General features: G+C 45.6%; 1 protein-coding gene across 2 annotated transcripts in view; it reads left to right on the top strand.

The window, feature by feature from the left end:
- The first annotated feature begins 226 nt into the window (after positions 1-226).
- Dsg2 (desmoglein 2) overlaps positions 227-26,342 on the top strand; it is a 46,377-nt gene continuing 20,261 nt past the window's right edge. The window contains exons 1-7 of one of the 2 annotated variants that reach the window (XM_075969250.1): positions 227-395; positions 16,479-16,514; positions 18,119-18,253; positions 22,009-22,170; positions 22,297-22,441; positions 23,553-23,719; positions 26,160-26,297. In XM_075969250.1, coding sequence (XP_075825365.1) covers positions 348-395; positions 16,479-16,514; positions 18,119-18,253; positions 22,009-22,170; positions 22,297-22,441; positions 23,553-23,719; positions 26,160-26,297 — 831 coding nt within the window. In that variant the 5' untranslated portion in view covers positions 227-347. Of the gene's footprint in view, positions 399-16,478; positions 16,515-18,118; positions 18,254-22,008; positions 22,171-22,296; positions 22,442-23,552; positions 23,720-26,159; positions 26,298-26,342 lie in introns of both variants that reach the window. The other variant, XM_075969249.1, reaches the window with a different exon arrangement.

The raw sequence follows: 26,342 nt of genomic DNA, 5'->3' as shown, positions 1-26,342 counted from the left end.
GGTCTGGACAAGCTGCTAGAAAGTTCTCTACTCCAGCTGGTCCGGGAGGAAGAGGGGATCAGGGAGGAGACACGACGGGGCGGGGCCAGCCACTCAAGGTCCCCAGCAGGGGACGTCACCGCCCCAGGTGCGGAGGGCGGGAACTGGCTCGCACCTCCCCGCGAAGCGCATTCCCCACCTCCAGGCTCGCGGGCCGGCCCCCGGCTACCCTTTCTGACCCGGCCACACCTGGAACCGCACCCCGGGCAGGGCTGAGGCGGAGAGGGGCGGCCTCGGGTGGGACCTGGTCTGGAGGTTCCTCGGGGCGCCGGCGAGGTCCGGAGGCGAGGGTGCGGCGGAGCGAGGCGATGGCGCGGAGCCCCGGCGGCCAGTGCGCCCTGCTGCTGCTGCTGCTAGTGGTAAGTGCAGTGACCCCCGCCCCCCGGCGCCCCAGCCAGGAACGCACCCGGTGTCCCCGCTGTGGGACAGCATTGAGCCCGACTTGCAGCGACCCCGAGGTAGGACTGAACTGGGCCCGACCTGTGGCGACCCCGCGGTGGGACAGCACTGGGCCCGACCTGCGGCGAGCAGAGTGGGCAGAATTCACGCTCAATCACTCTCTCTTTGACCGTCACATTCCGGCCCTCGTGACCTTTCTAACTGTGATCTGTGGGTGCGGTGAGCCCAAGGGCAGGGAAATCCCTTCCTGGGGTCTCAGGACTTGATTTGTAGCCTTCTGGACAGGGAAACATGGAGGCAGTGGGAAGCCTCATGCGCACCCTCTTTCAAGTTTGCTAAACTTCCCGCAGTTTCCCAGCTCCTGAAGCTACTGATAATGTCCGTGAACCGGGAAACCAGGAAAGACCTGAGTTCCTAGAGTGAAAAACTGCAACTGAAAATACCTTCTTTAAAAGTGGTGTTTTCAAAGCTTAAAGTTTTTAGGAGCTTTGGTCACTCGCCTGAACGGTTAGTACTTTCCCGGTATTAACACGAATATGTTTAATAGCTTTTGTAATTTAGAGGGAAATCGAAGCCAACTCCATCAAAGTGGGTTTTCAGAAACGACCCTTTTAAAGAAAAGGGCTTTCCTCAGAAGAGGCAGGGCTCTAACCCAGAGTCTAGATTTCTCTTACGTTTGGTTTCTATGATCAACTTGGATTTTAAATGGCTGAGTTTGTTTGTTTGTTAGCTAACAAAATTGCATATAATTTAATTTCATTGGTTTGCCCACTGGGTTTTGGTCAAGTGTGGGATCATATCGCCGAGACTTCACAAATAGGTTCGGAGAGATTAGATACAAAATCACACCTCGTTTTCCTACATCATTATTGTGATTTAAAAAGCAAATGTTTTCACTTTATTGTAAATTCTTGCCTCTGAACAATGAATTTAAAGTTATGGTGGTGGATGGGAGGGATGAAGGGGGGTTGTGATGAGAGGGGGTGGAGGGAGAAAATAGATTTTTTTTTTAAAAAAAAAGGCAAACCAGAATAAAAGATGAGTAAATTCAACCTAAAGATTTTGATGAGCTCACTTTCCACAGACACCTTGGTAACCAGGAACTGCAGGCTGTTGGTACAGTCTGTTTTGGTTTTGCTTTTCCCATATTGTTGAGGTAATTTTTCATGAGATATTTCTATGACATAATGTTGGGCTTTGTTTTGGCCTGAGGAATAACTTTATCCCTCAAAGATAAAGCCAACAGCCGTTGGCTCACCTGGAATGTTCGATACAAATTATCTCCTTATAGGAAAAGAAACTTCATTTAACTTCCACATGGTATAGTAAGCAAGCCAGCTCATAGCCAGAGAAACAGGTGAGGTGAGGGTTTCTATCCTAGCATTTTATATAGGTTTTTACTTGCTTAGACGTGATGGGCTACTCCTTTGGAAAGGGACAGAATCTTCCAGCTAGTCTATATATTTCTAGAGTGCTTTCAGTGATATGAATCCGAAGGGGAGTGGTGACCCAAGAAGAGTAGGCAAAAAAATAAAAACAAATAAACACACAAACGGAAAAGATCAGGAGGCATGCCAGCATTCTGCTCTCAGTTTGTAGACGTTGGCCCAGCCATGCTTGGTAAGGGGTGGAAAGCAGAAGCAGTGGGTGCTTCACAGCAGGGAATGTAAGTTGTAGCCAGTTTGGTCAGTTCAGGCCTGCATGACAGCATTTACTCTAGCCTGTTGGGGGGGGGGGGAGTTAGGACAAGAGAGGGTTCAGCTGAATAAATGTTTATCCTGCAAGCAGGAGGTCCTGAGTTTGATTCCCACAATCATTCAAAAGTGTACCTAGTGCAGAGGTGCTCCTTTATAGTCCCAGTGCCCAGGAGGCAGAGACAGACATACTTCCTGGGACTTGGTAGGTGACTGGCCCAGCCAGCTCCGCAAGTTCCAGGTTTAATGAAAGCCCTGTCCCCAAAGACGACGTGGTCCTAAGAAACACGACCCATGCGGCTAACAAATGAGGTTAACCCCATACCCAAACAAGTGTACGTGCGCGTGCGCACACACACACACAGATATCAACACGAGCACACTCACAGGCACACACACACAAAAGGGGTTTATTTTAGAACATTAAAGTTTCACTCTATATGAAAAAAAGGATTGCAGAAATCTACACCCATTTGAGCTGTTGAAATTTCAAAATCACAGACCCAGCCACGCAGAGAGCTGCTGTCTCAGCTGAGGTCGGGGGCCACACTGTCGCTCCCACAATCTAGCGAACACTGTTAGTGGACCACATAAGAAGCTTCATGTCTGTGTCTTGCCTCTGGCCACCCACGGATTCCGCAGAGGCTACAAAACCTCAGGTCATCCTCATCTGTGCACCGGGAGAAGAGCAGCCAGGCAGCCTCCCTCGAGTGCCATGGGAGTACGGGTGGAGTGTCCTCACCTGAAGTGACCCAAGAGCATTTCAGACTGGAGTTTTAGATTGGAGATGCTTTGTCAGTAAAGTCTGCCGATATATTGGTTTTGTAAAAAGACTGAAATCTGATACACATGTGGTCCCAAGCATTTCAGTTAAGGGTACTCTACTAAGAGTGCCCAGGCCCAGATGTTGAGCACTGAGCTGCAGCAGTCTCTGGCTTGCCCCTTCGGTAGCACCCACAAAGTAAGGGTTGACTGTCAGCCAGGTTTAGGCCAAATCTGTCAAAACGACAAAGAGAGTTTCTGAATAAAACCCAAGAGTACCCAGATGATGTCTGGAAATGCAGGATCATATGTGCCCATGTGTTCCCATGCGGGGACTTATGTACACGTGTATTCCCTTGCGGGGACTTATGTACATGTGTGTTCCCATGCGGGGACTTATGTGCATGTGTGTTCCCATGCGGGGACTTATGTACACGTGTGTTCCCATGCGGGGACTTATGTACACGTGTGTTCCCATGCGGGGACTTATGTACACGTGTGTTCCCATGCGGGGACTTATGTACACGTGTGTTCCCATGCGGGGACTTATGTACACGTGTGTTCCCATGCGGGGACTTATGTACACGTGTGTTCCCATGCGGGGACTTATGTACACGTGTGTTCCCATGCGGGGACTTATGTACACGTGTGTTCCCATGCGGGGACTTATGTGCATATGTGTTCCCATGCGGGGACTTATGTACACGTGTGTTCCCATGCAGGGACTTATGTACACGTGTGTTCCCATGCGGGGACTTATGTACACGTGTGTTCCCATGCGGGGACTTATGTACACGTGTGTTCCCATGCGGGGACTTATGTACACGTGTGTTCCCATGCGGGGACTTATGTACACGTGTGTTCCCATGCGGGGACTTATGTACACGTGTGTTCCCATGAGGGGACTTATGTGCACGTGTGTTCCCATGCGGGGACTTATGTGCACGTGTGTTCCCATGCAGGGACATGTGCACGTGTGTTCCCATGCGGGGACTTATGTGCATGTGTGTTCCCATGTGGGGACTTATGTACATGTGTGTTCCAATGCAAGGACTTACACGCACATGTATTCCCATTATCCTCTAGCTGAGATTTCGTATTTGTTTAAGTTGTGGTGACGTGTCCACATTAGCAAAACTTGTGGCATCTTCACAACGTGTCTCAACATTTTGATATATTGGTTATTTCAAGATACCATTCATTTTAAATTCCACTAATAAATTCTAGCATACTCTTTAAACTCACGTTTCAGTAGCAAAGTATGTGAAGTTACTATAACCTTTTTAGTTTATAAATTCTGAAGTAATTCTAATATACTTGGGCTTATAATGCAGTATGTTGTATACATTTAAAGCCATTCTAAGAGGGCAGGTAGCTGTGGATGTAAAGGTATATTGGTTTGCCAGGCCTTTAAGAAAGTACTAAAACTGGGTGGCCTGAACCAGCAACTGTTTCCTATCTCCCAGTTCTAGAGCTGGGAGGCCCAGGATCAAGGTCAGAGGGCCCTGGTTCCTGCATCCCCTCCATGCCTCTTTCCAGCCTTTGACAGCCGGCAGGCTGTCTTTGACCCTCCCTCTCTGCAGCTTACTACTCTAGTCCTCACACACACGGTTACTCTGTACCCCTTCATGTGTCTGTGCCCAGGTTTTGAGAGAACATCAGTAATGCTTAGTGAGGTCCACCCTCAGGGGCTCAGCTGAATCTGCATAGACCCTTGTTTGCAAGTCATTAACATCTCAACACCTTCTTTTAGGGGCACAGTTTAACAAGTGGGCTCCACAAATTGCCAGTAATTAGATAATTATGCAAGCTATGCAACTAAATTGCCCAGATTTAATAATAAAGTACAAATTGCACAGTCAACATTGATGCTCATAGGAATGATCAGATATCCGTGAATTTCGAAAAGGACAGCTCATGTGTTTTGCTTTCTAAAAATGAGTTAATAGGGAAATGCCAAGAGTTTTTTTAATTATAAATTTCAGTCAGCGGACTTTACCAATGAAGCTGTGCCAGTCTAAATTCTCCCTTATAGTGAGGAACTCTTAAGCTAAAGTTGTCTAAGCCTGAGGTCCAGAAAGATGTATTTACAGACACTTCAGGTAACCTTAGAATTACTGGTCTATATTTTCCAAAATACGTGAAAGCATACCAGTGCCCACATGGGCGAGATGTTACACATTAGTGCCAGGTTTGGCGGTACACATCCATGATCGCTGCACGTAGGAGGCTAAGGCAATAGAGTCATGAGTTCCAGGCTACCCTGGGCTACAGTACTGTAAGTTCCAGACCAGCCTGAATTACATAACAAGACCCTGTCTTTAGAAAAGAAAAAAAAAAGTCAAATGTAGATTGGTATTTTTAAGTTTTTCTTCAAAAGGTTTTTTGTGTGTGTGTGAAAGAGAGAGAGAGAGAACATGTATACCACTGTGTACATATGTAAGTCAGAGGACAAGCATTCTCTACTTCTACGATGCGTGTTCCAAGAATCAAACTCAGAACTCTGGTCTTGCACCAAGCACCTACACTGCTGAACCATCTTGCTGGCCCCAGGGCTGATACCTTTTAAAATGGTCAAATTCTATCAAATTAGAGTCTTTAGAGTTTTATTTATTTTGTGTGTGAGCGCTGTGTCTTCATGTATGTAAGTACACTACATACATACAGAGCTCAGAGGCCAGAAGAGGGCATTGGGTCCTCTGGGTCTGGAATTACAGACAATTGTGAGGCAACATACTGTGCTCTGAGACCCAAATCCAGGTCCACTGCAAGAGCTGCAAATGTTCTTAACCACAGAGCCATTTCTCCAGTTCCCAATTTGAAAGTAGAAATGAGCCAGCTGTGTGTAAGCCTCCCACTTGCGACTTCTTCCCCAGGGCTGCCACGAAGCTCAGCTGCTTTGGAGCACTCTTTAACCGTGTGCCTATGACGAAAGACGTCGTCCCAGCTCAATTCATCCTAACATTTCAGAAGTATGCCTCGTACGACGTTTAGCTTCTTTGCTTCAAAACCCATTGATAATTGGTTTGATAATTAATATGCAGGAATTTGGGGTGCCAGGGTGTCATGGTAAGATGAGAAATGCATGTAAGAAAAGAAACCAGTTATGTATAACCTCTTAGTGCCAGGCAGTGTGCTAGACACAAGAAGTCTGAAGCAAAGACAGACATTCCCTGCGCACATGATGCCTCCAGTCTCGGAAATGGTACAGTGAAATGACGAACTTCCCTCTGGGTGAGAAGAGAACAGCGATTAGCACAGGACAGAAGGAGCAACCAGCCCAGCTCTGATTGTTTCAGCCAAGATATGAGAAATTGATCTGAAATTTATAATATGAAATATTATAAATTGATATGCTGGCAGAAAGAGGGAGAGCATTCTAGGTTGAGAGGACTAAGCACAAACCCAAAGGCCTGTTCTTTGGAGGAGCTAGAGGAGTCCACTTTTGTAGGTGGAGCCTGCTTGTTCATTTCCCAACTGCTCAGACCCAAATAATCACACAAAAACTATATTAATTATAACACTGTTTGGGCAATAGCTTAGGCATATTCTTAGCTACCTCCTACATCTTAAATTAACCCATTTCTACTAATCTGTGTATCTACTAAGGCTGTGGTTTACCGGATAAAGTTTTGGGCATCTTTCTCCTTCAGAAGCTACAAGGTATCTCCCTGACTCCACCTACTCTCTCTAGCTCTGTTCAGATTTCTCTCCTGTCTTTATTCTGCTAAGCCATTGGCGGAAGCAGCTTCTTTATTAACCGATGGTAATAAAACATACTGACAACATACAGAGGGAAATCCCACATCACATGTTGCCTTAACACGGACTGTGAGGCTGAAGGGTGTCTAGGATGTAGGTCTTCGGCCTCTAAGCTTAGGGAAGAGGCCGGAAAAGTTCCTTGCCGAGTGGGTGTTCTGGGAGAACATTACCTAACTTCACGGTGCTGTGAGCAGTATGCCCACAGAAGCAATCCAAAGAAGGAATGATTTATTGTGGCTTTTTGTCTTTAGTGAGTTCTGCCTGTAACCCAGTTTTTCCGAACAAACAGGATGTAAGGACAGTCATAGGTGCCTCACTGGAAGACACCACATAGGACTAGAAGCTGGGACGGAGTAGGTGGCAGCAGCTGAGAGGGTACAGGCCTTGGGATCACAGGAGTAAGAAGGCTGGGAGGTTAGTGGTGGCCAGGCTGGGTATCTCTGACCTGAGCACCCCACTGTTTGTCACTCCCTAATCAGTTTCCTCAGCATCCTAGCTTAACATAGCTCCAATGCATCCTGAAAACTCAGCCTTCCAGATACTCACCTGTAAGCCTGAGTCCTCCTGTGCCTCCTTCCGGTGCTGTCCCCACACCAAGGGCATTACCAAGGATGAACCCCCACCCATCTGTCTCATTTTTATTACCCTAGGACTGCTTCCATTCCTCCTGGATTATTCCTTTCATCTTCAAACTGTCACCTGCCCTTTTCGTCACACTGTAATAGCAGAGAATCCTTCAGAAGCCCAGGGGCAAAGTCCCCATTCGAAACTGGCGGTGACTCATTCCTCATGGTCAGAGAAAGTCCTTCACACTTTTGTCTGATTTCGCCTTGCCACCACCATCTTACAGTGGGTGCTAGAGGCAGCACTTCTGCATGACTTCAAATCTCTGTCTTTTGATTTGTCTTCTATCTACACAGACCAATTCTGTGCCCTCTCCAAAGCCACGCCCATTGCCACCTCCTCCCTGCCAGCAGGAAGTACCTTCTGCCTCCCACAGAACCTTGTTTGCAAATGGTTGTCACAGTTAAGACTGTCTCCCTCAGCAGCTTTTAGTCCCAGAAGTTGTAATTAGCCTTGGCCAATCATGGTAGAAAACTATTAAATAAAGAGCTCAAGGTATAAACAATGCATACAATTTAAATAACTTTTACTTTTGTACAGGATTGAAATCATTTTTACAGTTGTTGTTCATCTCTTACTATGCCCAACTTACAACTTTCTGTTGATATGATTATGTCCGAAATAATCTCATAGACACAGAGGTCAGGATTATCTGGTCTGGAGTCTCGGGCCTCCATGGGGTCTGTGGACCCTTCCGTCTTGGGAGGGATAATGACTTGCTTATTCTCTCCTAACTAAAACTCTGAAAGTCATTAGATGGTGTCCTTGTTGCATATGCCTGGAAACTCACTAATTTTATTAGGCACAGAAACGATCCTTCAAAATGAGCTTGTTTCTCCCTGTGCTTGAGAAGCTAGCAAAGCAATTTGAATTTCACTGAAGAATTTGCAAATAAAATTGGAGATTATTGCCTTAAGCAAAATAGGCCAACTTCAGACAAAATGGCATGTTTCCTCCCACACATAGAATCTCCATTTAAATGATATTTTTGTGGAGCACAAAAGTTTTGTTTTGTTTTTCTTTTTTATTGTTTTTATTGAACTATATTTTTTTCCCACCTCCTCTTCTGCCCTCTCCTGTGGTCCCCATGCTCCCAATTTTCTCAGGAGCTCTTGTCTTTTTCCACTTCCCATGCAGATTAGATCCTTGTATGTCGCTTTTAGGGTCCTCATCGTTGTCTAGGTTCTCTGGGATCGTGAATTGTAGGCTGGTTTTCTTTGCTTTATGTCTAAAAACCACTTATGAGTGAGTACATGTGATAATTGTGTTTCTGGGTCTGAGTTACCTCCCTCAGTATGCTGTTTTCTAGCTGCTTTCATTTGCCTGTAAATTTCAAGATGTCGTTTTGTTTTGTTTTGTTTTGTTTCTGCTGTGTAGGAATGAAGAAGCCTAAACAAAATGGGAAGGGAAGCAATTATGGGATGTATGTCATAAAAGCAAAAGTTAGGACTGTTTGGAGAGAAGGGGAACGACAAACAAGGGGTTGGGACTGTGGAGGAAAAGGTAGGCCAGAGTGCAGTCGTGTACACGTAAAATGTCACCTGAGATCCGTTACTCTGCATGCTAACTGGCGGGAGGGGGCATAAATATCGAGTGCCTAGATAGACTGAATAGGAAATACTTGACTCCCACGCACTTCACACTCATGAATTGTGCGTGTGCAAAACGGTCTTCTGGGTGCACTCACACTCTCCTGTGATCATGAAGCATACAGTGGGGAAGAGGAGCGTGGATAGCACCCTCACACGCCAGTGCACGGAGCCTCGATGAAATGTAAAGCAAAATGTACCTAGTTCCATGGCTAGACTCCTGCAAACGTGTTCGTGCAGCTCTCCAAGCCCTTCCATATGCCAGTCCACTTTTCTGGAGACAATTGTTGGGTCAGTTTCCCGTGGTTCCTGGAGTTGGCCTTCCTGGCAGACCAGTGCCACCTAGTGGTAGGAAGAAGGCTGCATTCTTAAACCTCAGTGATGAGGAAGACCAGTTTCCCTCGTTTTATTTTTTTAGAGTAATTTTCAGAGATAACTATCTACAGAAAACAAGAGAGAGAGACAGAGATGGAGAGAAACCGCCCACAGTTTTTATTTGTCCAATAAAGTGAGCACACTGCACACTTTAACTTCTGTTTTGCCTGATTACAAAGGCATTTGTAGCTGTTAGAGAAATGTGGCGATAAAATGGTAATATTTTTAATGACAAATGTCCAGGATTGGTGAAACTTGTAAACTTGAAGGAGAGATAGAAACCAGAAAGAAAACACCTTTGAAAGTGATCTTGGGACTGGAGAGATGGCTCAGCAGTTGAGAGCATTTACTCTTCCTGAAGGGGATCACTTAGGTTTCCACATGGGACAACTCTCAACTGTTGGGGACCTTCTGGCCTCCATGGGCACTGGCACACATCACACACACACACACACACACACACACGCACGCACGCACGCACACACACACAAACACACACACGTTCTAAAGCAATCCTACGGCACATAACTGGCCCTTACAAGATGAAGTCTTCTTGTCTTGAATTTCACCATTTAGAAGTCATGTCCGTACACAGCTCTCGGCATCAAAGCGTTCATTATCTGGTTTATAAATTGCCCCGGCTCAGGCTGTTATCTTTTCTCCTTGCTAGCCTGTGATTTTTTAGGCAGTGGTTTTTAAAACTGGCCTTCAAGGCCATGAAGCAACAATGTTACCTGGAAAGTGAAGAGAAATGCATGCCCAGGACCAAGCCCAGACTATGAACAGGAAGTGTCCAGGGTGGGCGGGGCCGTCTTCATTGTAATCAGGATGCCACCCAAGTGTGAAAAACACTTCACATCTCTGTATGGTGAAAATGGGAGTAGAAAAGAATAAACATTAGAAAAGCTTACTTTGCTAACCATCGGGGTGTCTTTGGAGAAGAATTTAGGAATCCACAATGAATGAAAATTTATTTTGACTTTTTTGAGGTTTCTGTCAGTTTGTCTAGGAACTAACCATAATGACACAGAACTTCACTGGATATAAAAATTCCTTACAGAATAGAATGGGGTAGCACAGTATGGCTCAATTCATGTTTCAGAATTCTGAGTCAGTAAAATGGCACCGAGTAGATGCCTTCCTGTTGGAGCCAACTTCAATAGGTGATTCATCTGAAGTCAGAGTCATTACATCGAGATTAGCCTGGTGTCTGAAGAGCAGACAGGAGATTATGGCAATCATACACTTTGCTAGTCACCTGGCAAGTATTCATCAGGTCCAAATGCAGAGCTCATAAATTAGAAAATAGAGTTCAGAGTCCTCTTTCCTCTGCTGTTGAAGAGTTTTCCAAGTTAGCATCTGAGAAATACAACAGCTACACCCTTACACCGACTGTTGAGGGACACTTGTTGTAATATGAACGGCGGCAGGGTTGCGTCCCCAAACACCCCAGCCGCCTGCCCTGCCCGGCTAGCTTATGCCCCAAATAATTACACGGACACTGTATTCTTTTAAACACTGCTCTGGCCCATTTCTAATAATCTATGTAGCGCCCCTAGGTGCGCTTACCGGGAAGATTCTAGCCTAAGTCCATCCTGGGTTGGAGCTTCATAGCGTGCGTCTTCCCTGGAGCGGGCAGCATGGCGTCTCTCTGAAGTGTCTGCTCCGGAGAGCAGAGCTGCGGAGTCTGACCTCACTTCCTCTTCCTCCCGGCATTCTGTTCTGTTTACTCCACCCACCTAAGGGTGGGCCTATCCAATGGGCCTAGCAGTTTCTTTATTGCTTAACCAAGGAAATCAACAGATTGATATATGACACTCCCCCATCAGACACTGTCTGGCTCATTCACAAGTTGAAGGTTTAAATTGGATTATTTATTCATTTATGAGTTCATTTATTTACTGACTGACTTACTGACACAGGGTCTCACTATATGTCCTTGGCTGGCCTGGAACTCACTATGTAGACGAAGCTGTGGTGTCAGACACAGAGATCCATCCGCCTGCCTTAGCCTCCAGAGCTCTGGAATGAAAGGAGTGCGCCATTCTGCCTAATGGGATTTTTATTTATTTATTGTGATTATTATTAGGGGGAGGACACAAGCAATGGCACACGTGGGAGTCCGCGAACAGTTTTATGGAGTGGGTTCTCTCCTTCCACCTTTACATGGGTCCCAGGGATTGAGTCCAATCAGCAGGCTCATGCAGCAAATGCCTTTACCCACTCCCACACCACTGTCCCCAAAGTTGGGGTTTTTTTTTTAACTAAGTTTTAACATTTACCTATAAAATGAGAACTACAAAAACTAATCCCACTTCATAAAAAAAAAAATAAGAAGAAAGGATGGCCTTTTAAATTTCAGAATAAATCTGGTCCACATCAGATTTATCAGAAAAGTGCTACTAAATCATGTCACTCTTGACAGCACCAAGTCCCGACCTCTGTCAGCCTTGTAAGGTCCTATGGCTGCAGAAGCCCTGTCAAAACCTTTGAAGCTACCCAGGGCCAGATCTCCAGCTCTGCTGATACAGACATGAAGTAATAAACAAGTGGCCTTCAGTACCCTCGGTTTATCTCATCTTGTTTACTTTTTTCATCCAAAGTTGAACTCATTTTATGAATGGACTTGAGCAGAACCAAGCATCCTCAGTCTAATGCCTTCTATATAGCTCAAGGGGAAACAAAGGATTTTGGAATATTCTTCATGGTTAGACAGGTGGGTGAAAGTGTTCTAGAATGGTCTTGAAAGTTAATAGGAGTTTCTCTTGTCGTTGCTAACACACGCACACACACACACACACACACACACACACACACACGCACACTGTAACTTCGGGCTTACTCTGACTCACCGGTTGAGAGTACAGCCCATCACAGCGAGGAAGTCCTGTTGGGCAGAGCCTGAGGCCGGTGGTGGCCTCATTGCGTTTGCTGGCAGAGAGATGCACACTGGCGCTCACTTCCATTCTCCTGTTATTCAGTCTGGGACCCCACCATATGAAATGCTGCCATTATCCCTGATCACCAGCAACTCATAGACGTCCCCAGAGATTTGTCTCTGACGTGGTGATAGATCCTGTCAAGTTGACAACATTAACCAACGCAGAGAGGGTCTGAATTTAAAGAACAACCAGCCATGCTAAGCCAAACCTGTACAGAACCCAAACCTGAGCACTGTTCGCCCTCTCGGACATCCCTGCTAGCATGGAAATATCGCACTACCGCCATGCCTTCAAGTTGAAACAATTTGAAATTACTTCCTGCACCTCTATATTCAGTAGAAGATACTAGTTTGAGATGTTGAAGCTTGAGGGTCACCCCACCATGGAACCACAGGTCCACAGAAGGAAGTTCAAGGTCACCTGCTGTGGAGGAAGATTTCACAGGGCTTGTCAGCCAGATGGAGCTATCAGCCAGCGACAGCCAGTCCTCCAGAGTGCACTGCTGGCGTTTGTCAGACGGAGCTGTCAGCCAGGACAGCCAGTCCTCCAGAGCGCACTGCTGGCGTTTGTCAGACGGAGCTGTCAGCCAGGACACCCAGTCCTCCAGAGTGCACTGCTGGCGTTTGTCAGAGAAGCCTCAGAGCAGGAAGCCTTTCTAAAGCTGCTGCACATTTTCCAGTGCTATTTGGCCTTCCTTACTACTAAAGTTTTGTTTTAACTGGTTGGTTTCAGTTATTGCCTGTTATCAGGAAGGCCAAGTTTTACATGAGGCACCGGACCTAACAGTAGACACATTTAAGCTTTTGTGGCATGAGGGAGCTTTTGAAGGATTTTTCTGGTTCATCTAAAAACATTGTTTGAGCTAAGTACACAGAAGCTTACTTTTCTCATCCAGGCGTTGCACGTGACATTTACCTGTCATCAAGTTCCCTAGGAGGAAAGAAACGAGTCATGACTGCTCTCCTATGAGATGCCTGTTCCCATACTTGAGGAATGTCTTTGCTGCCTTCTAATCTGTGTTTCTAAGCAAACACCTAGGAAACCGGTCTCAATAAATCACTGAAGATTCTCACATGATCGGTTTACTTTTTAGTAGACAGTAATAAATCACTTCCTTTTATCGAGGAAAATGCTATTTGGTTACAATGATAATACTAAAGTAACACATGAGTGTACTTTTTTGCTAGGGCCAGTAAGATTTTAGACAAGAATGAAATGGGAAACTGAAGACATGACTCAACAGGTTAACAGTCCTTGCTGCTCCTGCAGAGAACCTGAGTTCCGTTCCCAGCACCACCCGTAACTCCAGCTCCAAGGGACTCTGACGTTTTCTTCTGGCCTCCAGGCACACCCCCCTAACACACATGGGCGCCCGCGCATGCCCCCACACACACACACTAAAATAAGAAAGAAAGAAAGAAAGAAAGAAAGAAAGAAAGAAAGAAAGAAAGAAAGAAAGAAAGAAAGAAAGGAAGAAAGAAAAGAAAAGAAAAGAAAAGAAAGAACAAAAATGTTTTCTTTTTTAGTGGCATACGAAGTCATAATCTATCTCAACATAGCCACCATGTCATTGAAAATATAAAAGTTTGGGCAGCACATCTCAGTTAGACATTTCTAGCCACTGCCCACTAGATAAAGTAATTTATATCTGGCTATAACATAGAAGGTGGGTAATTGACTAAGGCTGCTGTATTAGTTAATTTTCTATATGCAAAGACATCATGACCAAAGCAACTTACAGAAGGAAATTCCCTTGGGGCTAGATGGCAGAGTGGAGGCAGGTGGCAGGTGATTAGAGCAACATCTCATAGCTTTTATCTCAAACCTCAGAAAGCTAACTCAAAATGGCACGAGTCTTTTGAAACCCCAAACCCTGCCCTACAGCAATACACTTCCACCAAGGCCACACCTCCTAATCCTGCCCACCAGCCACCAGCCAGGGACCAGTTGTTCAAATGCTGGAGACTTTGGCAGACACCACCATAGCGCCTCTCTGCCCGGAGGCTCGCCTTAGAGCCTTTTAGATGAGGTGAGGAAAGAGAGGGTTAAGTGTCAACACAAAGCGCGGGCTGCACAGGAAACCACGTGAGTATGAAGGCTGTCCGAGAGCTCACATTTTCAGAGAAAGCCTTGATTCCCACTTTGCATGGGCTTTGTGGATCTGTGTTTCCTAAGACACCTGGGGAAAGGCAATCATGGCTGCAAAAATCCAAGCTGAAGGCACATTACAGTTACTTCATACACACAGTGGAGAAGCAAAGTCAATGGAGGCAAGCTATTCCTAGTTCAGACGCAGAAGGGTTCAAGCCTAAGAATTCAGTGTTAGCAGAAGCAAAGGCAAGTCTTCTGAGATAAGAAAGTCCCAGATGGGTTTGGTTAGCCATTGCAGACAGAACAAACACATTTAATTAGCCTCAGAAAATGGTGGACGCTTAGCCAAATGGCCGCGATTCCTGAAATGGCGAATGTGAGCTAGCTGAGTTGAAAGGAAAGTATACAGTTGGTGGCTAAATGTGGCAAGTCCTCCGGTCGTCTCTCGGCCTGGGGACGAGGAGGGGGTGACTGAAGGTGTGCTCTCAGATTGCACGTGGCCTCACTGAACAGTGTGTCTGTCCGGAAGTCAGTGTGACTCCCTGGTTTTGAAGTTTGAGATGCCAGTGGTGGGGGATACAGCGAGTGGGGACGAGACCACAGCGGTGGCTGTAATTTGCAGTCTAACTGGAGTGCTTTTGCAGATGGGAACAGTGCTAATAGAGGGACTTCCTAGCAGCAGGTGTCCAGCAGCTGAGCCACTCCGAGCAAATGAAAGTGAGGTCGCATAGAAAGAGTCCCCACTTCCACGGAGAAGCAAAGGATGGGCTGTTAAAGGTCTATACACCATAAGCTCGTCTAGCAGTATGGCCAGAGCAGAGAGAAGCTAGAGCAGTAATGGCTTACCAGAGTTGGAGAGAATGAGAGGAACGAATAACAGAGGGTTAAGGAAACAAGTCTCCCTGGCTGCCATTGGTGACATTGTGAGGACAGCTGGCTGGTCTCCAGTGATTAAAATGACCTCATTCTGCACTGTGCTAACAGTAGCTACTGGGGCTGTTGTGAGCACTGAGCAACTAAATTTCTGACGCCAAATGTTTTCGTTTTCATATAAATGTGAGAGGCAGTGCTCATTGGATGAAGCTCAAGAGGGAAATGAGGCCAACAGAAGACTGATGGACAGCAAAGAAATTTCGCCAAAATCAGAAGTAGGAAGGGGGCTAGGGAGCAGGCTGAGACGAGGACTGGGTGTACTACACCCTGTTCCGCATTGTGGGGACAGCCACACTGTAACGGTGCCTGCAAAGGACCGAGTAAGGGGAGCTGAACATGAACTAGAGGTCAGATCGCAGGGCAGGGAGGGGTGTACATGCGCGTGCAACCATGGGGATGTTGGGGATCCCCTTGGAGACTCATCGCTGACCTACAGCCCTGAAGAAAAGTAAGCATGCCCCAGAAAGCATGAGATAAAAACCACAGGGTGAGGAGAAACAGTTGAGATGGTCTAAGGCTTCATGAAGCAAATAATTTTTTTTATTTTTAATTTTTGTTTATTTATGCATGTGAGTATAAGAAGACAACTTTTGAGAGTTAATTCTCCCCTCACTGAGGCGGTTTCTCTTACTGCTTCTACCGTGACAGACCAGCCCCCAGCTTCTGGATGGTCCTCCTTGCCTCTGTAGGAGTTGTAGCTGGCATTACAGATGTGTGCCACTGCAGAGCTGGGCAGTCAGGCTGGCGCAGCTCACGCCTTTACCCTTGAGCCACATTCCCGGACCTATTTTGTTCATTGAAAGAAAGAAAGAGAGAGAGAGAGAGAGGGAGAGAGAGAGGAGGGAGAGAAGCTAGTTGTTCTCAGGGCCAGCAAGATGGCTCAACAAGAAAAGGCACTTGCTGACAAGCCTGAGGACCTGAAATCAACCCCCAGAATCTGGGAAGACGGAGCCTCTTAGATTATTCTCTGATCTCAGCATACACCCTGTGGCACATGTATACCTTCCCATACGTGCGTATACATGGACATATAAATACATACACATATGTGTATGCATAATATATATGTCTATATGGTGTATATACTATATAGGGATATGTGTGTGTGTGTGTCTTCTCTGAAGGAGTCTCTGAGGACCAAGGAAAAAAGAAATTCTGCTCTCTGAGTCTGGTTTTTTGTAAGGGAGAACATTATAATTTGTTTCTTTTCCCAAATGATGTTAATGATAGTTAGTCGTATTTTTCATGTCTGTAATTTTATTTTACAGGTCTGCTTGGATTTTGGAAATGGACTTCACTTCGAGGTGAGGAACTATGGGAGATTAATCCCATTTTGGGGACCCAGTGCCTTGGTTTTTCTGGTGAACAAGTTGGCTATGCCTTACTAGATTAGAGATTTACACTGTTTTGACCTGGACCATCTCACTCAAACAAACACAGAGGAAACCACATCAAAGAATACTCAGCCTACAAAAAAAAAAAGACCTTGCCAGGCATAGAGGAGCACACGTTTATGGTCCTAGCACTCATGAGGCAGAGGCAGATGGGTCTTTCCATCCAACTGGAGGCCAGCCTGGTCTACAGAGTGAGATGAAAGGCCAGCCTGGTCTACAGAGTGAGATGAAAGTCCTTTACCCATGGCTGTGAACTGTGTGCCCAGGGAGATCATGCCAGATTTTCCTTAAGACATTAACATGGAATGAGTTAAGAATGGGATTTCTACAGTTTTTTATTGTAAACTTTAATGTCCTCACCTGCTCTTAGAGAGAGAACATGAAGTTGGGTTGGGAAGATCTGGGAGGAGAGAAGGGAGAGGAAAACATGATCATATTGCATGAAGGTTTTTATTGAAAAATATTTCAAGCTGTAATTCACATTTTATTAAGAAAAAAGTTTCAAATAGAAACAAAGGAAAATGAGTGGCAGTATAAACACTGCGAAATAAAACACGTGGTTATTTAGAATAACAACACGGGTAGATGAGATGAACCTGGTGCGGAATTACTCTGATCTTAAGACACTAAGTCAGCTGCAGTGAAATTTTCCTTGGATAAAAAATATTTACAGGCCAACAAGATGGCCCAGCAGGTAAAGTCGCCTGCGGTCAAGCCTTAGGACCTGAGTTCAGTTTCCAAGAACATGGAGGAAGGAGAGAAATGACTACTAAAGTGGTCCCCAGACCTCCATGCACACCCCCGACACACACACACACACACACACACACACACACGTAAATAAATGTTTAAAATATATACGCAATCTCTATAAAACCTAATTGAAAATACTCTAAATAATTTTCCCATGTCAAGTTTTAAAAATAAGAAAAGGGCAAACTTAATTATTTACTAATGGTAGAGCTGGGCTAGGCCCATAGCCTAGGCTAGCCTCAAACTTAGAATCCTGCCTATACTTCTCAGGTGCTAGGATTACACACGCACAACCGTGCCTGCTGGGGTCAAATTTATATCAGCCCATGTCTGAGGAGAAAGTCCTAAAACACAGAGTCATGTGTTTTCAACCCAAAAGTCATCACAGAAAGTTAAACTCAGTTGTCAGTCGGAAAGAAAGCCCTTGACAAAGTATTCTTTCTAATCTGTAAGGGACTAGCTTGGTTGTTGGGCTTCTGTGGACATTGCCTTGGGAACCTCTTCTTACTATGGAAAGCGAACCCTTAGAGGCCCTCTCTCTCATGTGCCTGTAGAGTTTGTTAGAATGTATACATTTCCTCTACGTAAGTGCGGCTTGTTAAAAAATGCAAAACATATCTCAAGTTTTGCACTATTTTGTTTTTTAATCAAATAGGTTTATTTTAACTAAAACATTAAAATGTGCGCTATATTTAATTTTAAGGCAGAATGTCTCACTACAGCTTTGGGGATGTAATAATTGAAGGTAACCTTGTTAACAGGTTTTCAGCACCAGTAGAGAAGACAAAGTGGTCCCTAAGCACAGTCACTTGCTGCGGCAGAAGCGGGCGTGGATCACGGCTCCTGTGGCTCTCCGGGAGGGAGAGGACCTTTCCAGAAAAAACCCAATTGCCAAGGTGAGGAATATGGCTGTGGGAGTGTGTGCATGTGTGAGTGTCTGCATGTGTGAGTGTCTGTGCATGTGCAAGTCTGTATGTGAGTGTCTAGATGTGCAAGTGTGTGTTTGAGAGTTCTGTGCATGTGCAAGTGTGTGTGTGTCTATATGTGAAAGTGTGTGTGAGTGTCTACATGTGCAAGTGTGTGTTTGAGAGTTCTGTGCATTTGCAAGTGTGTGTGTGCATGTGAGTGTGTATGCATGTGCAAGTGTGTGTGTGCATGAGAGTGTGTGTGCATGTGAGTGTGTGTGCATGTGCAAGTGTGTGTGTGTGCATGTGAGTGTGTGTGCATGTGTGAGTGTGTGAGTTTCTACATATACAAGTGTGAGTTTCTGCATGTGCAAGTGTGTGAGTGTGTATGTGAGTGCCTACATGTGCGAGTGTATGTATGTCAGTGTATATGTGTGCATGTAAGTGTGTGTGAGTGTGTGTATGAGTGCCTACATGTGCCAGTGTATGTATGTCAGTGTGTGTTTTGTTTTCTTTTAACTGTATTTATTCATTATTTTCACATTGGATTAGTGGAGAAGCTCCACAATCATGTAAGGTCCGAGGACAACTTCTAAGAGTCTGTTCTCTCCCTCTGCCATGTGTGTTCCAGGCACTGAAGGCAGGCCATCAGGCTTGACAGCAAAGCGCCTTTACCCAGCAAGCCATCTTGCTGAACCTCCTTTATGCTTTCATAGTTTTCCACATACCCGCAGTTTGTCACTTCACAGCCTGCTGCCCTCCGCTCCCCTTCTGTCTGTCTTCCTACATTGTCCAGAGTGACTACACCATTAGAAATGGCATCATCTCCTCCAGCAACCGTGAACAGTCCTGCCTCCTCAGGAAGGGTGGCACTCATAGACCCCACTCCTCCTCACGATGGAAAGTTAGAGGCCCCTACCTAGGTCTCAAGTTGGAAATCTAGCCGTTCCTATCAATTTTACCCTCAAAACACAACACAAACCATCCATTTCTCAGCCCCATTGTCAGGGTCCCTGTCCCCTCCACCTTCTCCTCAGCCCCCCTGCCAGGGTCCCTGTCCCCTCCACCTTCTCCTCAGCCCCCCTGCCAGGGTCCCTGTCTCCTCCCCTTCTCCTCAGCTCCACTGCCAGGGTTCCTGTCACCTCCTCCTCCTCAGCCCCACTGCCAGGGTCCCTGTCCCCTCCACCTCACACCTGGTCTTCCTGATTTCGCTCTTGCCAAATCTTCACCCACGTAACATCTGTTCTCTGGAATTAACAAGAGCAAACTTCTGAAGACAAACCAAAGCATGCCCACCCATTACTGAGGCCTGAAATCAGCTAAGGGAAAGGCAGAGAGGAAAATGCCCCCTGCCCGGTCTGTGGAAGCTCATGTGCTGATCTGGCCACTGTTTGCTCCAGCCTCTATCCTGGGTCCTTGCAGTTCTCTCTTCCCGGAGTCGGTTCCCCGGGGGATTTTTAATACATAGCATCATCACATCCCTGATCGAGTGTCGCCTCCTCTCCACCTCCCTCTCTTTTCTGTCTGTGCTCTTACCTGTACGAGTTTGGCTCACAGCATATTTGTGCTAGACATTGGCCAGGCTCTGCTTGCTAGTTACCCACCCCCCTCAGCACAGAAGCTCCCAAGGACGTAGTCAGTGCCTTGCTTACGAAGTGGGTGCTCAGTAGCATCCACATAAATGCATGCTCGCCTGCATCTGAGTTTGATCTTCAACTTTCCGGTCTTATCTGTAAAGGGTTTCTATAAGAGAAATACAGTTATAGAACCAAAGACAATAGTTTCCTTTTTCCAGTACCATGTTGTATTTACTTTTATTTGTTTTTTTAAACATGACCATTGTTTTTTATTTTTATTTTATGTGTGTTTTCCCACATGAATGTGTGGGTGCCGTGCCCACAGAAGCTAGGAGAGGGTGTTGGATCCCCCAAAACTGGAGTTACAGACAGTTGTGAGCCACCATGTGGGTACTGGGACCCCAACCTGGGTCCTCTAAGAGAAAAGTCCGTGTTCTTTACCACTGAGCCATCTCTCCAGCCCCACCGAATTGTTTTATAAAAGCCTTCTCAAGTCGAGACTTCCTCTGTGGCTTCACAAAGCCGCGTGTGTACAGCAAGCAGCTGAATGTGGGACTTCGCTTGCTTTTGGTTTTGTTGCTGTTTTTTGTATCTGAGACCTTCATACTGTCTGTCAATAGGTTTCCGTAAAACTGACTCTTATGAGTCTAACAAGTGTTTTCTGTCCTTATTTATTTTAATTACCCAGTTGTTTTAAGTAAAATTTTCACAAAAAGCAAGGGGCTGGAGAGATGGCTCAGTAGGAAGAGCACTCGCTTGAGTTCAGTTCCCAGCACCTCCTGCGCCTCACAACCACCTGGCCACCGTAACTACAGCGCCAGGAGATGTGATGCTGCCCTCTGGCCTCTGCAGGCCTCTGCATTCACATCCACAAACTCGCCCATCCCCATCTCGCTACATACCTACGCGTAATTAAAAATAAAATTCATCTTAAAATACTTTATACGGAAGGCAAAATATCTCAGGAAATTCTCCATACTTTCCAACTCCCCACCTAAAAGCAGTTCTCCCCACAGCCCCACCCCAGGGTATTTGGGAAACCGTGGGAAGAATGTGTCATTAATCCTAAGGTGTCAGTCCAGAGAGCTGGTTGGGCCGGTAGGGATCTATGTCTTCAGTGATGTGTGACGACAAACTACAGACACGGAGAAGCCTAGGGGAGGGAGCACAGGGAAACACGACTAATGAAACATAGGTGGGAATAAGACCGCTTGTGGAGAGCAAAGAGGCTGGAGGGCACCCAGCAGGCTAGCAACAGTATTGATCCGCCAACGTATTTATTCCAAACAGAGGAAGTACTTAGCTGTATCTACCCCTGTCTGGGAAGATGCTCTCTTCATACCTTCCAGGCAAATGGGTGGATTTATGAAAGTGATTTTTTTAAACATTTATTTATTTATTTATTTATTTATTTATTATGTATACAATATTCTGTCTGCGTGTATGCCTGCAGGCCAGAAGAGGGCACCAGACCTCATTACAGATGGTTGTGAGCCACCATGTGGTTGCTGGGAATTGAACTCAGGACCTTTGGAAGAGCAGGCAATGCTCTTAACCTCTAAGCCATCTCTCCAGCCCATGAAAGTGATTTTTATTCTGCAGTGTTCTACCTGTCTGTACCAAATTTAAAATATACTCCCCCTGAGTCAGGCTTAGTGGAACGTGCCTATAACCCCTTCTCTGGGGAGATAAATGCAGGAGGATCAGGAGTTCATGGTCAGCTACACAGCTACAAGCAAGCTGGAGGCTAGCCTGGGCTGTATGAAATCCTATCTCATAAAACCTACTTTCAGTAAGTAGCTCAGTAAGAGCTCTCTGCCGGCATGCGTAAGTCACTGGTTTCTATCATAGTACACCAAAGAAAGATGAAAAATCCTGCTGCCCTCCAAGATGTGCTCCAACTATATCTTAATTCCACAACAGTCGTAAACGGTGAGCTTTATCCTAGTTTCCATTTCACAGATAGGAAACTGAAACCCAGGGAGGCCACTAGCCAGTGTCACACACTCGTGTATGCTGAGAGGGGATTAGACCATGGCTCTATGTGACCACTACATGTCTTGGGCCACCTGCCTCCTGTCCATACCGTGGCATCTTCAACAGGACATTATCATTAAAATGTCTTATAAAGGTTTTAACTTGAGACATTCCCTGTTCTTTTTGCATCAGATACATTCTGACCTTGCAGAAGAAAAAGGGATAAAAATCACCTACAAATACACTGGGAAGGGAATTACAGAGCCACCTTTTGGTATATTTGTCTTCGATAAAAACACAGGAAACCTAAACGTTACCAGCATTCTTGACCGGGAAGAAACACCGTATTTTCTGGTAAGAGAAATTTTACCCTTATTCATTGTTCTTCTTTGTTTTTATGTGTTTATGATTTTTTATGTTTATACCATAACAATTGATTAAGTTTAGCTTAAATCTGTTCTTGTTCCTGTCACAATTCAGCTGACAGGTTATGCCCTGGACTCCAGAGGAAACAACCTGGAGAAGCCCTTAGAGCTACGCATCAAAGTTCTCGACATCAATGACAACGAACCAGTGTTCCAACAGGATGTCTTTGTTGGGTCTATTGAAGAATTGAGTGCTGCCCGTAAGGACATGGCTTCTTTTCTTTTAATTCTGTGTGTTTGCATGTGAGGGCTTGACTGTATGTGCATCACCTGTGGGCAGGTGCCTCTGGAGTTACAGGCAGTGGTAAACCACCTGATGTGGGTGCTAAGAACTGAACCTGAGTTCTCTGCAAGAGCAGCCAGTGCTCTTACCCACTAAGCCATCTCTCCAGACCCAAAACCCAAATATGTTTCCTTTCTTTTTGTTTGTTTGGTTGGTTTTTGTTGTTGAAATGTAAAACCAAGGTTATTTATTCCCCATATATAAAAACATAAAATTCTATCTTTTAGTAAAAGTTAAGTATTACTCAGGAAGAATGATAATAAATCCATCACTCCAGGTTTGGACCTCTTGTTATTTTAAATTTAAAGAACCTTAAGAATCATGACCTTTCTGAAAAAGATGATAGATTAGATTAATGCAGCAGGTAAGGTCTCCACAGCAACTGTTCAAACCCGCGCCTGTAAGGGGAAGTCAGCTATAGACACTGTAAAATGGGCAGGGTTGTGTTCTAGTCAAGCTTTGTGAGCAAAAACAAGCAGCCTCCTGGCTTGGGGCTACGTGGGGTGTCGTTGACCTCTGACTTGTATTATTTCACTATTAGACCTGCTGCTGGTATTGTTCGATGCAATGCGCTCCCTAAGACCTGAAGGAGAGCGCTCTCTTTGGTCATAATAAAAAGAACAGTTGTACTAATCCTAATTTGCTTGCATCTGAATAAGCATCCAGGATCTTGGATAATAAACATGAGTGGTCTTGGCTATAAGATTAAATGTGTGGCCCTCATATAGCAATTTTTCAAAACGTTCCTAGTATTCTATGTATAGTTATTCATGTGACAAATGCTTGGCGTGAGAGAAGAGCCTGTGAGGGTCAGTTCTCTCCTCCCGTCTTGTCGCCCCAAGTATCTATCTCAGTTTGTCAGGCTTGGCAACAAATGCCTTCAGCCCTGAGCCATCTCTCTGTCCCCATCCAGATAAATTTCCGATAGTGGTATAGTGTCATTCTGATAAGAACCATAGATCCCTGTAAGGAAAAACCAAGAGGATTTGTAAGCACCCTTACTTCAACACTTTTATTCCTCACGCCAGATACACTCGTGATGAAAGTCATCGCTACGGATGCGGATGACCCCACTACCCGCAATGCCGAAATCGCCTACAGAATTGTCTCTCAGGAGCCTGCCAACACTCCCGTGTTCTACCTCAAAAAAGACACAGGCGAGATTTATACAACCAGTTTTACTTTGGACAGAGAGGTAAGTTAATGTTATATACGATCCTCCTTTTTTTACACTCTCTCCTTTTTTAGTCTTTCCACTCTTTATTTTTCTAATTTTCACTTGTCCTGCATTCCTCACCTGTGGAATAATGTGGGGAAAGGATCATCGTGTGGGAATGCGCTGCCCGACATGGTAGTTGGTAGCCTTGTGTGGCTAGTGTGCTCTTGGAATGTGACCAGGCCAAACTGAGGTGTGTCGTGTTCATGCTGAAATGGGTGAAATAAGCAACAGATTGGAAAACTTAGCACGAAGGCTCAGACCGTGAGCACATCTGCACTCCTAGCTCTCAGAAGGCAGCTCAAGTCAAGGCTACATAGGGAGCTCTGCCTTGCTCAAGTTCAAGGCTAGCCTGCTCTACATAGGGAGCTCTGCCTTGCTCAAGTTCAAAGCTAGCCTGTTCTATATAGAGAGTTCTTCCTTGCTCAAGTTCAAGGCTAGCCTGTACTACATAGCTCTGCCTTGCTCATGTTCAAGGCTAGCCTGTTCTACATAGGGAGCTCTGCCTGCCTTGCTCAAGTTCAAGGCTAGCCTGCTCTACATAGAGAGCTCTGCTTTGCTCAAGTTCAAGGCTAGCCTGCTCTACATAGGGAGCTCTGCCTTGCTCAAGTTCAAGGCTAGCCTGCTCTACATAGGGAGCTCTGACTTATCCTGGGTGACATAGTGAAATCAGCTTCACAGACAGTGCTTGGCCTGATAGCGCAGGCCTTTAGTCCCAGCGTTCAGGAGGAAGAGGTGACTAGCGGTGAGTTGAGGCCAGCCTAGTTTCCATAAGAGAATTCCAAGCCAGCCAGGGCTGGATAGTGAGACTTGCGCTCAATAACAAAAAAAAGAAAATCAAAAAGCTCATAATGGAGAAAATTCTTGCTTTGAATCACAAAGGAAACTTTGAGTTGTTCCCCAGAAAGATTATTCTCTCGAACCTTGTTCTTTTTTATTTCTAATTCAAAAGGAGTTTTAATTTTATGTATGTGAGTATCTTGCTTGCACTGATGTATATCTGTGCTCCGATGTGTGCCTGGGGCCTGTGGAGATCAGAAGAGGGCATCAGATCCCCTGAAATGGGAATTATAGGACAGCTGTGAGCCGCTGTAGATGCTGGAAACAGATCTGGGTCCTCTGAGAAAGCTTCCAGGGCTCACACTGAGCCATCTCTCCAATCCCTAAGTCTAATATTTAATCAAAGGGGAGATCAATAACCTTTAAGTGCCACATGCGCAAAAATGTTAACAGCATAGCAGAGTCAAGTGTTAGCAGTTCCAAGGACACAGCACTTTTACCAGACGTAAATCTGAACAGACGCACTGTGTCGTGTTTGGGAGTCAACTGCTCAACAGGAAGGACCTTGGCCAGCATTCCTGTTGAGATCTCTCTGAAACGTAAGGTCTCAGTGAGTCCTAACTTCTGCTGACGCACTTTCGCCTGAATCTTGAGTGGGGAAGACTCCTCTAGTGCTCCTCGAGAAGCTGCTGTTTCCGAGGTGTGGGCGTGGAGCTGATCGTCACAGCTGCCACTCCTCGGGCAGCCTCCAGGTTTATCTTGTGTGCGTGTGCGGCAAATCCAGCTCTTATTCCCATCTTACACATAAGGAAACTGGGGCTCAAAAGGATTAAGTCTGTGTCCAGACAAGCAAGCAGCTAACCGCAGAGATGAGACTCTCCTCTATCCCACACAGGACCCTCCCACACTGAAGTGGCTGTTAAGTCCCTTTAGCCCCAGACTCGATGAATGGAGCCATGGATTGGAGACCACATATAAGAAAGGGGTTCACTTTCTCTATTGTTTTGCTTTGTGCTATGATCTGATTTTTTTATGTTTTCTCATGGAGCTGAGGATGACCAGGAGCTTCTGTTCCTCCTGCTTCCACCTCCAGAAAAGAATACACTATTTTTTGTTTGGCTTTGGTTTGGGTTTTTTTTTTCTTACTTTTGAGTGACATTTGACATCAGGGCATCTGTTGGACATGTTTCCTAGGCGTCCTCTCTCTACAGGAGTCTGGACCAAGCCTTCCAAGTTTTACCTCCCCTGGCCAAGTCTTCCTGACTTGGCATTTAACTTGGATGAAATTGTATAGGAGCAGAACAAAAGTGACCGCCTCAGTCCCACAGCTTCCTCCAGCACAGAACAAGCTACATCTCGAACAGTCCACCTTTGTCTGAAGAAGCCGTCTCCTCAGACTGTTCCCAGTGACACAGTAGGATTATCAAAAACTCCCCCAAGTTTTCCACCTTTCTGTAAAAGCTCTGACTACATATAAATAGCATTCCCAAACCAGCAATAGACCACGGAGGTTACTTGTGAATGAACTAGACAGTGATTCATTTCCTAAGGGTAGGGTGAACCAAAACCAGAAAGGCAGCTTCCAGAAGTACTAATTCCCTCCTCAGATGGGTCTTCTTCATTTTTTATTGTTCTGCAGGAACACAGCAGCTATTCCTTGATAGTGGAAGCAAGAGATGCCGATGGGCAGATAACAGATAAACCCGTACAGCAGGCTCAAGTTCAGATTCAGATCCTGGATGTCAATGACAATATACCTGTGGTGGAAAATAAATTGGTAACTTATTTTTATAGTACATTTACTATTTCTTGAGTCCCAACT

Source organism: Microtus pennsylvanicus, chromosome 4 (assembly GCF_037038515.1).
Source record: "Microtus pennsylvanicus isolate mMicPen1 chromosome 4, mMicPen1.hap1, whole genome shotgun sequence".
Lineage (NCBI taxonomy): Eukaryota > Metazoa > Chordata > Mammalia > Rodentia > Cricetidae > Microtus > Microtus pennsylvanicus.
Note: the sequence above shows the minus strand (reverse complement) of the source record. Positions and strands in the feature narration are given on the sequence as shown.